This window comes from Brachyhypopomus gauderio, chromosome 18, assembly GCF_052324685.1.
Source record: "Brachyhypopomus gauderio isolate BG-103 chromosome 18, BGAUD_0.2, whole genome shotgun sequence".
Classification (NCBI taxonomy): domain Eukaryota; kingdom Metazoa; phylum Chordata; class Actinopteri; order Gymnotiformes; family Hypopomidae; genus Brachyhypopomus; species Brachyhypopomus gauderio.
This window is the reverse complement of record NC_135228.1, coordinates 12,836,629-12,849,744: the sequence shown is the minus strand read 5'-3', so window position 1 is coordinate 12,849,744 and position 13,116 is coordinate 12,836,629. Positions and strand designations below refer to the sequence as shown.

At 48.2% G+C, this 13,116-nt stretch overlaps 1 protein-coding gene across 1 annotated transcript; it reads left to right on the top strand.

The window, feature by feature from the left end:
• Window positions 1–925: 925 nt before the first annotated feature.
• Window positions 926–8,005, top strand: LOC143481715 (protein sprouty homolog 3). The gene is made up of 2 exons (XM_076979817.1): window positions 926–1,530; window positions 5,910–8,005. Exon 2 carries the CDS (start codon window positions 5,981–5,983, stop codon window positions 6,827–6,829), a length of 849 nt encoding a protein of 282 aa, XP_076835932.1. The 5' UTR covers window positions 926–1,530; window positions 5,910–5,980; the 3' UTR covers window positions 6,830–8,005.
• Window positions 8,006–13,116: the final 5,111 nt, after the last annotated feature.

Below are 13,116 nucleotides of genomic sequence, written 5' to 3'. Positions count from 1 at the left end.
CAGCACGTGTTTGCTCAGTTGCATCATGTCGTAAAATGATTGTTTCTGTCAACGGCGCAGCCTGTGAGCTACACAGAGCCTCGTCCGTGAGCTGCGAAGTGGGCGGGGCTGTGATCACTGCTTTTCAGTGGTTGCTAATCTTACTACAAGTGCGTTGCCATTATGATAAGGTCCCTTGGTATCTGTTGGCAACAACAGAAGTAAATAGGATAGGAACATTGGGCCGTCTTCCAATGTGCCATGCACTAGAACATCAGGCTGTGAATTATTCACTGGGGTAGGATGTGAGTTGCCCTAGGACAGCTGCTGGCTATCACGCACGCAAGAATGAGTGTTTCAAGGGGCCTAAGCCATTCAGGTTTTTGTCAGGGTTTTCCCCCTGAATTTTCTTTTTGTTTTTCTTTCTCAGTTGTTTTTTTTTTTAATGTTTCAGAAAAGTTTATCTCTTGGCGGTTGGATGCTAGTTCTCGAGAGTTGTAGCCCAGCTGTGGCCATTTCCCAAGAACTACATGTTATCCTGCATCCCTCCTTATTTCTCATTCATTGTATTTTCTTTTGTAATTGACCCATATATAAGCTTTCTTTTGTATTATCTGGTCTCTTCCTCATCCCATCGCTGTCTCTTCCTCCTTCGGTCTCTCTCTCTTTCTCTCTCTATGTCTCTCCCACTCTCTTCAGGGTAAGCTCAAGGAATCATATGGAACGGTGCCTCAGGGTGAGCAAATGAGAGATTTGGTTTCAGTCTGATGCCACTTAGCCATTAACTATCTCCAGCAAAACTTAGAACCACCCCCACCGTAGCAGCCCTCCATCTACCATTCATATCCGACTACTCCACCCCCTCCCTCGCTCCCTCCCTCCCTCTCTCTGTCTCTCTCTCCCTCTTTCTCTCTGTTTCCCACCCTCTATCTCTCTCCCTCTCCCTCACTATGTCTGTCACCCTTACACACACACACACACACACACTTATGAACACAGCCCAGTGAGAGCGAATGGATGAGCACAAGGGCAGGAAGCACTGACCGGCGGGGGGGAGAGAGAGAGAGAGAGAGAGAGAGGGAGAGAGAGAGTGTGTGAGTGAGTCAATCCAGCGCTTACACTTTGAGCTCATTCTGAGTCTAGACGAACTGCAGACCCACTGTTCTCCAGCTTTATGTGGAGGTGCTCTTCAAGACTTGCTCTGCTGTTTCCCTGGGACATTTGTTTTTTACGTGCGTGTGTGTATGTGTGCATGTATTGTTAACAGGGATCTTTTGCATGAAATGGTACCATCCTCTCAGAACCTCTCAGTGAGAAGCCTCACTCTATATGGGGGGCTGTTTGTGCATTCTTCCACGAGTCCAGTACCCTCCTTGGGGAAATGAGTGAGTGCTGAGAACCAAGGACTGCCTGCATGCATTGGACCACCCCGAAGAAACACACATCGGAAGGACCCGAGCTGTCCAAGTTGCCCGGGTGGGTGAGGAGAAGAGCAAAGAGAAATTAAAAGTACTTTTTCGGGTTTTACAATGGACCTCCCTCCATTCCGAGGTGAGTGCTTCATCCACATACTGTCTTGTCCTCGTCCTGTTACTGGTCCTGTTACTGGTCCTGTTCCTCGTCCTGATTTGTGCCTTGCGTTCACTCTGTTGTCGGGGCTTGCACCATACGAGCAGTTTGCCCTCGTGCTGTCGAGTTCAGTGAGTACCGTGTTTAGTTTGGTGTCCCGAACGCGTGTTCTGCTCAGACCAAGCCCGTGCGCTCCGGGGCGTGCAGGGATGGCATTGATTGTTCTCAAGGTCAAAGATGTCAGTACAGCCAATTTGTGCTTGCAGAGACAGGCGAAGAGGATGGGACAGACTCGGAAAGCTCTGGTACCTGAGAGGGTTCTACATCGGCGCGTCCCACCGGGGCGCATTTGCAACTTGTTTGGTGTCATGGAAGTAAAAAGTATAAATGTGAATGATATAATGAATAATTTAGACTCTCTTCTGATCTTCTTCTATGTGTAAAACTCCACATTGTTGCTTCCTGTGTTGTTAGTATTAGTATTAGTATTAACTGTAGGATGAGGTGTGGAGAAGACCCAAAATGTACTGCAGAATTACAGTGTGATTTAAGTGTTTCAAAATGGGATTGTCCACTTTTCTAGCTTTCTTTCTCTCTTGCTCTGTTTGACTTACAGCACACATCTCTGTCTGTAATGCCTTTCTGTGTGTGTGTGTGTGTGTGTGTGTGTGTGTGTGTCCTTCTCTCTCTTTCTCTCTATCTGTATCGGCCAAACTCACTGGTCTGCAGTGTCTATTTCAGTCCTTCCTGGGGGTCGGATTCAGCACATCCGGAATCTCATACAGTTTATTGTTATTCAATCCCGCTGTGTTCCCAGAGGGTCCAATGGGGCTGACCCAGGGACCTCGTGACTGATAACTCAGGGCCATGAGGCTGTGGCCAGAACTGGCCCCTAGGAGCCTTTTTGTGACCCCTTCAGTAAGACCCAGCCCCAATTTGACCATGACCTAATCTGTTCTCATTGAGTAAGTGCCAGTCTGGGACTCCGTCTGAGAGATAGATTATTAAAAAAAAAAAGGAAATTCATATCTGTGGTTACAGTTAACCTGCAGGACGGTTTGATAGCTGCTTGTGTCTGTTAATCAGCTGCAGCGTCAGTTCCAGGGGTCAATGCCAGGAGGCTCCAAAATAGGATCACCTCATGATGTCACTGGCCTACACCCCCCCCCCCCCCCCCAACCCCACAGCCTCCTCTACTGACTAAACATCATTGCCATTTCATTCACCTGCCAGCCACTGTTACTAAGTCACCGCCTGCCTGGTTAGTGCAGCATTGTCTGGTGACTCTGCCCTTTTCACCCTCGCACACTTTCTTTGTTTGTCCTCCGTGCTCTGGGGTTTTTGATTTCCCTCTGTCAGTGGTGTGTGGCGGTTGTTATGAATAATATGCACCTCTCGTCCTCTTCCTGTCCCGGATTGGGTTACTCCACCAAGGATATGCACAAGGAACCGGGTATAAGGAGCCCTGGGGCAGAGCCACAAGGCCCGGCTCACTCAGCAGTGATACTCCCAGAGCACAGGGGCCTGTCTTCAGGTTTCCCCTCCCAGCACACAGGACTGAGTAAACACGCTCCTTTCCCCCCTCGTCCTTTCTCTCCATCTCTCTACACGTAGCTGCATTCCCCCTGCCCCCGTGCACTCTCGGGCCGTGGGCATCTCGGACGTCTAGACAGGTGGCGGCTTCGAACCGCAGCGTCTCCAGCCCGTTCGCTTTGGCCGAGTTGTGCCTTACTGGAGCTACGAAGGACCCTTTTTGTCACTTTAAAAGTGTGGCAAGCTCTGTTAACAATGCCTCTAATCAAGTGTTCGGATGTTGTAGAATGAGTCCTTCGTAAAGTAATCTTGGTACAGGAATGCGCAGGACTCTTCACTGAGGGTGGTCGGGCTTAGTGAGAGCCAATGTGGGCGACGCTCATCTGAGCCGTCTGACCCGTCAACGTGCTCGGTGTGCAGACCGGTCTGCAGTCCTTCACTGCTGCAAATGATAAAAAGACGATGGGAGAGACGTCTCCTCAGGAGCGAGGCCGGAAAAGAAACCCAAACTGAGCGGGAAGTTACACTTTGGCTTAATGCTGGATTGCAGAAACAGATCCCAAACCCAACCTGCAGAACAACTAGTGTCAGCTGTCGTGAGTCCCTGAGAAAGGATTTAAGTACCACGGGGGATCAGTCCTCATGGCATCTTCCCACTGACTTTAGACATGGACGCCCTCACAGCCGAAACATAACCAGGCCGACTGTGCCAGTGCCCCATGCTAAATCCTGAGTCTGTTTGCTGTGACGTCCCACCTCGCTGAATAGATATTTTAGAGGTCGTGGTCAGCGCCGAAGATTGAGAAGCTGTAATCTGACCCCACCGATCGATAGTTCAAGTGGACTTTTTGTTGGCCACTGGTAAATCGGCCTTTTTTGTAGTCTGTGCTGTCTGAACGGTGCCAGCTGAAGTAAGAAGCCGGAGTTGGGGCACATTTTCGATGCTTTTGTCAGCGTTCACACGCGTGCAGACCACCTCCTTTATGGCCTCACCCCGGTGTGCGGTCTGGGCTGTGTGACGCTGATGACTGCTCGGGGACTTGGTGGGGAGTGGTAGAGTGCTTTTGGGTGGGGGGAGGGGATGGGGGGGGGCACACTGGGCTTCCTGATGTCAGCACCTTGCCCGCACTGATGCTGGAGTGTGGCTTTATCGATCCTTTGGCACCCCGGCTACTGGGAGGAGGTCTGGGCCTTAAATGGGGGGGGTGGGGGGGGCATTGTTTCTGCACTAACCCCCTCCTTCGTAGCTCATTTAATGCAAGTTAGGACCGACTTGAATTGAGGAGAAAAACAGGGGTGGCTGTTGTGAGTTTATTATGGAGTTTCCATACAAAACATCAATGGCAGCATCTTACCCTGAAGAAAAAAAAAAACAAAAAAAGAAAAACCTGAATTGGTGCGAGCACTATACGTTAGAGCCAGAAAATGTGACATTCTGATACGGAGATTAACTTAAGAATGAAGCTCAGTTTTTAAGGAAAGCACTGCAAGCCAGTGGAAAGTCTCAAATAAACTTCAGCGTCGTCTGAAATGATAAATGCTCCCAAGTGTCGACACAGTTGAAGAAAACCACATGGAGAGGACATGTGCAAATGCTCTCACAAATATGCAGCCTAAAAGCGCTTGACATGACACAGACGAGCGAGCCCCAAACTTCCTCTCTGGCTCGTCCGCAGATGCGCGGTTGGCTAGAAGTCCGATGTTGTTTGCGAAATCAGGCCCCAAATAATGAGCTCATGGAAATGAACAGCAGGCCCCTCTAAACAATTAGATGGACTGATAGGCCCTGACTGCAGCTCTCTGCTGGGTTTGATGCAATTACTCTCCAGGACTTGCCTTTCCTGCTCTGTATAATTCGCAAATGCATCGTGTACTTCCGACCTGGGGCTCCTTATCTCGACTTTATGGTCGGACGGTGGAGGAGCAGGACGGATGCTATCTTACCTTTTCGCGAGAGCATCCAGGGCTCTTGCCAGGAATTCAGCTGACTGTGTCCCGGATACTTAGCGGAGCGGGAGCAGACGCTGCCCGCTCTAATTGCTCGCCCTCGCGTATGGATTTCCGTTCCTGGTTATGTCGGGCTCTGCTCTCCTCTCCTGTCTAATCTTTTCATCGGGGCCTGCCTTAAAATGCGTCTCCATTCATAGCCAGTCGCTCTTCGTGAACACTGACCTCCTTTGCAGCAGTGCTAGTTTGTTTGAGGTAATGGGTGTGTTGCGTAATCCGAACTGTAGGCAGCACAACTCGGACTACTCGTGAGGTTTGTCGAATGCATGCAATTAGTGTTATTTATGAGTCTTAAATGTGCAAGATGTTTAGCGCAACCCAAGTTCTCGTTGGTGCGTTGACATCAAATAATGTGTACGGCGCGTTTCTCAATTCCAGGATGCCGATGTTTTCCACGTACATTCCACCAGCCATGTTGTTCCTGTTTATGGAGGATAAGGCTTAACAGAGGAAAAGCTGCTGGGAGGGGCTGTTGGGGGGGAGGGGGGGGGGGGAAGATGCCTCAGGACACTGACACAAAGTCTTCTGGGTTCCCCTGTTTCCCACAATTCATTGCTGTCAATTTCTTTGCTAAGATTCCCTTCCCTTGTGTGAACAGCTGTGTTCACCAGATGCTAAATTACAGTGTGATGTCAACGGCTTTATCTCTCCATCCTGTGTCTAATAATAGCTGTAGCCTCAGCCGTAGATTATCTAAGTGGTATGAACAGGGTATACGTCTGCATGTTTGCACTGTTTTGTCCAGTACCACCTGCGAAAAGTTTTCTTTTAATTATTTAGTTTAGTTGGAAATGTAATTTCTTGTACCTTGTGTCTTTCAGGTTTATCGGATGTGCCCTGATAGGTGTGACCCTCGCATCCGAGTTTCTCTTCTGGTGGTGCTAGTGACCTAATGGATCCAGCACCTCATCTTAGGATGGACCGAGATGGCTTGGACCTCCAGCAGGTCTCCGTGTTGTCAATAGACCAGATCCGCTCAATAAGGGCCAGTAATGAGTATGTGGAGAGGCCAGTGGCACTGGAGCCTGGCGCGCAGGTGGGTGTCTTCTATATGCACGACGAACATCCTCAACTGCCTCGCAGTCAGAGTCAGCACCAACACGCCCACCTGGCCCACCTGAGCCGCTCCAGCACCGTCAGCTCCATGTCCCGCGGCAGTGCCGCTTCGGACCTGAGGCTGCTCTCAGGATTAACGCCCTCCCATTCCGGCTCGGCACCAGCGGTGCGCTCCCAGCCCAAGGGCGACCTGAAACCGGACCCGCTGGGCAAAGGCTTGGCCGACGGCGATGGTTCGGGCTCGCACCTGTTCATCTGCGAGCGCTGCAGCCGTTGCAAGTGCCGGGAGTGCTGCGCCCCGCGGACCCTGCCGTCCTGCTGGGCGTGCGGCCAGCGCTGCCTGTGCTCGGCCGAGAGCGCCGTGGAGTACGGAACCTGCCTGTGCTGCGTGAAGGGCCTGTTCTACCACTGCTCGGCGGACGACGAAGACAACTGCGCCGATCGGCCGTGCTCCTGCGCCCCGGCCCACGCCTGCTCGCGCTGGGGCACCATGGCCCTCCTGGCCCCCTGCCTGCCCTGCCTGTGCTGCTACCCACCTGCCAAGCTGTGCCTCGCCCTGTGCCAGCGCGGCTACGACCGAGCTGCCCGGCCCGGCTGCCGCTGCAGCAACACCAACACCGTGTGCCGCAAGATCTCCGCATCCAATCCGGCGCCGTTCCGCAAGACCCTGGAGAAACCCGTATGACGCCGAGACGCCCCGATCCCGACGCCGCGTCCCCCCCTTTATGCATTTCCCGGTTCTGATCGTGAAGCAGTGAATTCTGCTGGAATTACTGATCTCCAACCTAACCAGTCAGGCCTACCTGCATTGAATCCAACAGAGGAAACTAGCTGTTTTTTTTTGTTTGTTTGTTTTTTTTTATCAAAACTTTGTTTATTTATTTATTTATTTTACTTTCCTGGGCAAGATTGATAATGTGGTTCATATGCAACTTCTACAGAGAGTAAGCTATCAGAACAAAATCTTTTTGCTGTGTTGGGTAAATGTATCTTCCAGGCGTAGTGGTCTATGGGGAGTCAACTGAGAGGGGCCCATGCTAGAAAATCATCTACAGCCAAACTGAATGGACAAACTGTGTGCAGGACGGCTGACATTTGATCTTATGAGGAACATGGGCGCTATCAGACAGCGAAAAAGAGCCTACACAAGAACACTGACTATAAGAGTCAAAACCAATTTTGGACACCATTTTTAAGACCAAAAAAGGGGACCATTTCAGGCAAATGAAGCTCATTCAGGAATGAAATGTTACAGTGAGGATAGGTAGATATGAATGGAAGCACCTAAGTGAGAGAGAACATTATTGTGTGTGTGTGTGCGTGCGTGCATGGATGAACGTGTGAAAGACCCATCCGGTGTATATGCATGTGTGTGTGTGTGTGTGTGTGTGTGTGTGTGTGTGTGTGTGTGCAGTCTCAGGCCTGTGTCTGCTGTCAGCAGAAGCCTTCCTTTTATATTTTTAGAGAAGCTGCTCTGAAAGACAAAGTGTCTGGTCGGGTTTCCAGCCCAGGGCAGCCTGACGCCAGCCTCTCCCGAGTGCTCCCGTGGCCTCACTGTTCTACAACCCCCCCCCGTGGCCCCCTACCCCACCCTCACGCTGCTCTTTCTGATTCCTGTAGCGGGATACGCGCCCTGCGCTATCTCCGACCGTGCTGTGGGACCAAAAGCATTTCAAGTCATCCTACATTCCCTAAACGAAGCCTCGGTCACAAGCGTCTCTCTGGTTTCTCCGTCACTTTCAGGATGACGTGTTACGCGAGCCGTCGCTTGGAAGGCTCGGACAAAATCGTTGAGAAGAAAAAAAAAAACAGACAGAGGTCAGAGGGCAAAGTAGGAGTTTCATAGCATCGCATACTTCAATCTCAGCATCGACAGAAGAGACACCGGCCTCCTCCTCCCCATCATACGTTTCTAAGCACTTTGGACTTGACCAATAGGCTCCTTAGCCACAACCGTGTCTTTGACTGCGTCTGGGGCGCTTTGCAGGAAGTGAAGACATGCGCGAGTATGTTCTGGTGTCATCCCACAGGAGGAAGGAACTGCACTGAGACAGGAGCTCGATCACATGGCCAGAATGAAACTGAACACCATGCTTGGGAACAAGGTGAAACAGATGCACTGATACCCAAATCTGGGATGAGAAATGAAATCAAATCTCTTTCAAGTGTGTGTGTTCTCCCCCCTTATATGCACACTGACCCTTGTTGTTAGAGTTCCTTTGCTATATTTTTGTATGTACGTAGGATTGTTATTGTATTTGTATTTTTATTATATTTGTTTTATTCTGGTTATAATTATTATTACCATTTTTTTCTATTACCATTGGACGTTAACTTTAAATCACAGTCCTGGCTAACACTTCAAACTAACCTTAAAGCTGGCTTTGAATTGTGGGGGAGAGGTCCTTTGTGGTTAACACTTGTTTTACATTACAGTACTATGATCACTCTATAATGATCTTAATAATTACTGTGTAATTGGGTCATATTTTTTCACTGTTACAAAATTGCAAACCATTCTAAGCACATTTGCCCTTTTTGTGTCTTGGACTGTAGGCAAGCAAGAGTGGAATATTTAGGTAAAGTGCAACTGTGATTAAATTCAGCACTCGTTACACTGTATTTACACAAGGACTCAATAGCAGTGTAATGTAAGTGTCTCTATTGGGATTTCGCAATGTGAGGTCATTTTTTAGATAAAGATACTTTCACAATAAGCCATTATTCTTATGAAAATAATTTTTCTCATGAATATGGCATCTTTATATGCTAAACCTCTTGTCCCAGGGTGTTGTGAGTTGTAAAACTTTGTTTGCCCGGATAGAGTTCTAATACAATTATCCTGTTCAGGCTAAAACATCCCAAATAAATCCATGTTCCTTTTGAAAAAAGTAACACACAAAAACAACCACATCCTTTAACAATGTGTAACCGTAATGGGGAACCTCTCCTCCACAGTTAAATCCTAAGAGACAGTCTCTCCGTGGAGGGGTCATTCTGTAGGGATGGGTGCAGTATATAGGTACAAGCATTTTTTAGGAATGCCTAACTGGTACTGACCACAGTCTCTATGTTAACCACTAAAGGTTCCCCATATTGTATTCTTAACTATTGCTTTGGTACAATTGGCATCTTGTAAGTTGTAAAAGAATTAAAGGAGAGTATATGGACATATATATAGAAATTTATTCAAATGAATATATTATATATAAATATATATATATATATATATATATATATATACATTTTACACATTTTTTTCTGTTGCTGATATTATCGATAATTCACAGATATTTATTTAAATGGTTGAGAAGAAAGAGATGTATTTATTTATGGTGAATGATGAGATGAAATGACCCTTGTAATGATTTGAACTTTTCTGTTGGAGTGGCGTGATGCGTGTGGCCTTGTGGCGGAGGGAAACAAATAAAAGGAATTTTCAAGCACTTATGTGTAACTCTTATCGATCATGTGAGATGAGCTAAGTGATGTCTATCTATCTATCTATCTATCTATCTATCTATCTATCTATCTATCTATCTATCTATCTATCTATCTATCTATCTATCTATCTATCTATCTATCTATCTATGGAGCTTAAGGTACTAACTGTGAAATGTAAGTGTGTGTGTGTGTGTGTGTGTGTGTGTGCTATGCAGTTCCGGTCTTTGTCTATATCTCTTTACTCTGTTCCCCACCCTTCTGCCTGTTTGTTTCATAAATAAGTAATCAAGGCCAGCTCGGGCTAATGGCTTCTGAGGAGAGTGACTACAGATGTGTGACTACATACGTGTCTGTGTGTTCGCCCGTGTGTACATGCATGATCCTGAGAGACGCTTTCTGCTGGTCGTCACTCTAGTGTACATCACGCAGGTGTGCATTCCGTCATCTTCCCACATCCTCTCTCAACCCGATGTCTCAATCTCTCTGTCTTTGGCTGTGTGAACAGGCCACATGAATAATGCACGCTTAGTCCTTAGATGCTTTGCATCTCTACCATGTGTGTTGATCTCTACAAGCTTTACATCTCGAGTGTGTGTGTTCATCTTTACATACAGTCCCCCAGGCTGCTGGTTTTTAGTTTTTGCGGCTGAAGAAAAACCTGCTTGACACACTTCCTCTATCAAATAGTCTGTACTCTTTGTCTTTGTACATCCATAAAAGGACTGCGGGCAAAATAATTATCCTGCATTTCACAGCATCTTGCGTAAAGTGTGCTTGTACTTTTTCTCACTGCATATTGTGTCCTAATTTATGCGTAAACTAGATTAAGTTGAAACATGATGCAATTAAACTTAGATTCATGAAATCATTTAAATGACTCCTACTCCCATTGGTGTAGATGTACCAGTCTATGTGCAACACACTTATACATAAAAAGGTACCCACCATTATTTCACTATAGCCTACGTCACTGTGTGAGTCCCATTTAAGGAAATGCCTCACAGGGTAAGAATGGTGCACACCACCAGCCAACCAGCAGAATGAACTCCTTTTAGCTACTAACAGATCCAGCCCTACAGGAATGCTCCTTGCTTACTTAACCTCTAACCTAGCTAACAAAGGACGAGGAGGGAAGGGGTCAGTTGATGTTCTGGCATCATGACCCCGCTGCCCCCCACAACTGCTGGACTCCCCTAAGTGGCCCTTGTCCGTTGGTAAAAGACTCTGTATAGGATGGCCCAGGGGTCAGGCCTAAAGCCGCGGTGAGAGGGGTGGTCACAATAGTGGCTGTCAGTCAGTGCTCCATACGTGTCAATCACTGAGTATGAAAGCACTCTTTCCTGCGCAGGCTAAACCCAACTGTATGATCACTCCACTCAGCTGCTTCAATGTGAGATTGTTTGCAGATTCCCAGCTAATTGGGTGTTGCTGACATCATTGCCACGTTTCTAAGCACAAAATCTCAAAAAAGATAACAGAAAATGAGTAAGTAAACTGTATCCGGCATTTTCACCCAGCATTTTGCATGTCTTAGTAGCGTTGTGGCAAACCCACTGCTATATGCAACTCACCGCTTAGGCGTAAAGTCCTTTACACCGCCACAACTGCACAAACAGGCTTGCGAAGCATGAAGGACTCGGATGGTCGGCTTCAACATGGTGGATGCCTGTAGTTTGTAGGACTGCTGGCCATACTGCCTGCCACCTTCCTCCCTGGGGGGCTGGTGGAGCCTCGCAGGCTGGGGAGAAAGCCAGAGCTACTGACAGGAGGAGGTGTGATGGAAAAGTAGGCGCCAGAGAGGGTGGAGAAGGCCAGCGAAGGCCAGAGTGGAGTTGACCCGCAGGGCCCGCTGGAAGAGATTTAGGATACATCTAGTTGTGGGAACCAGAGGCTGTATATTTCGTTTATTTCATGCCTAATGATGTCAGGTGATTAGGTGCTAGAAAATGAGAATAACCTTTCACTCAATAACATTTCCTTGATTTCTCAGTTCATTCATGGATATTTATTTATTAGATTCTCTGGGAAGGTATTGATATAGGAAGCTGTGATTGAATTGAGTTTCAGGGATGGTGAAAGGTGAAAAATAACCTTAGTGCAAGCTAATGAGACATCCTGGGGAATCTGGGAGTTCAGTTCACTGTGGTACAGTGTGGTACACTCTGCTCTCAGAGAGGGCCCATCTGTGTTGTGGTGAGTGGTTAGAAGCTGGTGGTGCAAAGCATGTTTTAGGGAGGGGCGTGTTGGCTGTGGCGGGGGGGTCTAGGCGGATCTGTGGATCCTGCACCTCTCATGTGGGCGACACGACCTGGGAAAGAGGAAGTTTGGGAGAAACGAGAGCTTTTCTCACTGTTAAAGTGTTCCCACAATGTGACATGTGATCTTTGCAGACTTTGAAAGCTGAAGTTTCTTTAACCCATTTGGGTGAATGATTCATACATTCTCACGCAACCTGCCTAAACCTGGCATCTAGTAAAATAAAATCACACTGTGAAGTTGCTATCATTTAAAAGTGCTGGAGATGAATCTGAAAGGTATTTGAAATATCTGCATTCATGGCTTTTAAAATTGTAAATAGGCAAAAACTAAAAGCCACTCCATCTCAGGTCCTTGGAAAGTTTTATACAGTGTGACCTGGTGCTGAGGTATGCATGGAAAGAGGTGGATAAATGGTGTGTGCAGAACAAGAGAGTCGGAAGAGGGGGAGCGGGGGAGGGGGGGGAGAGGCGAGGAGGAGGCTTGTTTGCAGGCCTGCTGGGTGGTTGAGTGTGGACAGCTGGAGGAGGAGTTGATGGGAATGGTATCTGCAGGGGTCAGGGGTCAGCACAGAGAGTTTTAACACACTTCCGCTGCCGGCCCCACGGCCCTACGCTCTCTGGAATTCAGCTCTGCTCCACCTCCCACTCGTGGAGTGTCTCTGTGTTTGTGTGTGTGTGTGTGTGTGTGTGTGTGTGTGTGTGTGTGTGTGTGTGTGTGTGTGTGTGCATCTGTGTGAGAGTGTGTGTGAATGGACATTTTAACGGTGATTTACCCCTGTTATCATCCATCCTGACCCCCCTTCCAACCACCATTTTGGGGTGGCACGTGGATTCCTCTGCACTCCGTGCCCTGGATCTTTGTATGCAAACCTCCTTGCTCCCGCTGTCAGGCGGAGGCATCGGAGATCTGTGGGGCCGGCTAGCCCGATCCTTGCAGGCTTGGCGTTTCAGCAGCGGAAATGCAGAGGCCTCCTCTCCCTCCCAGCTGCCTGTAAATCGAGTGCCTGCATTTTTCTCCCTCCTTTCCCTGATGGCCCTGGCTACAGCCACGCAAAGGGGCCAAACTATGATGGGGATAATATCTGTTATTTGGCCTCGGCCAGAGCAGTGGCCCACACTGTGCTGCCATTAAAGGGCATTAGTGTTTGTGTGTGTGTATGTGTGTGTGTGTGCATGGTGGTGGTGGGGGGTATGTGGAGAGAGAGAAAGACAGAGAGATGATCTGAGGGGAGAAACTGAGAGAGGCAGAGAAAGAAATGCTCTGTTGAGA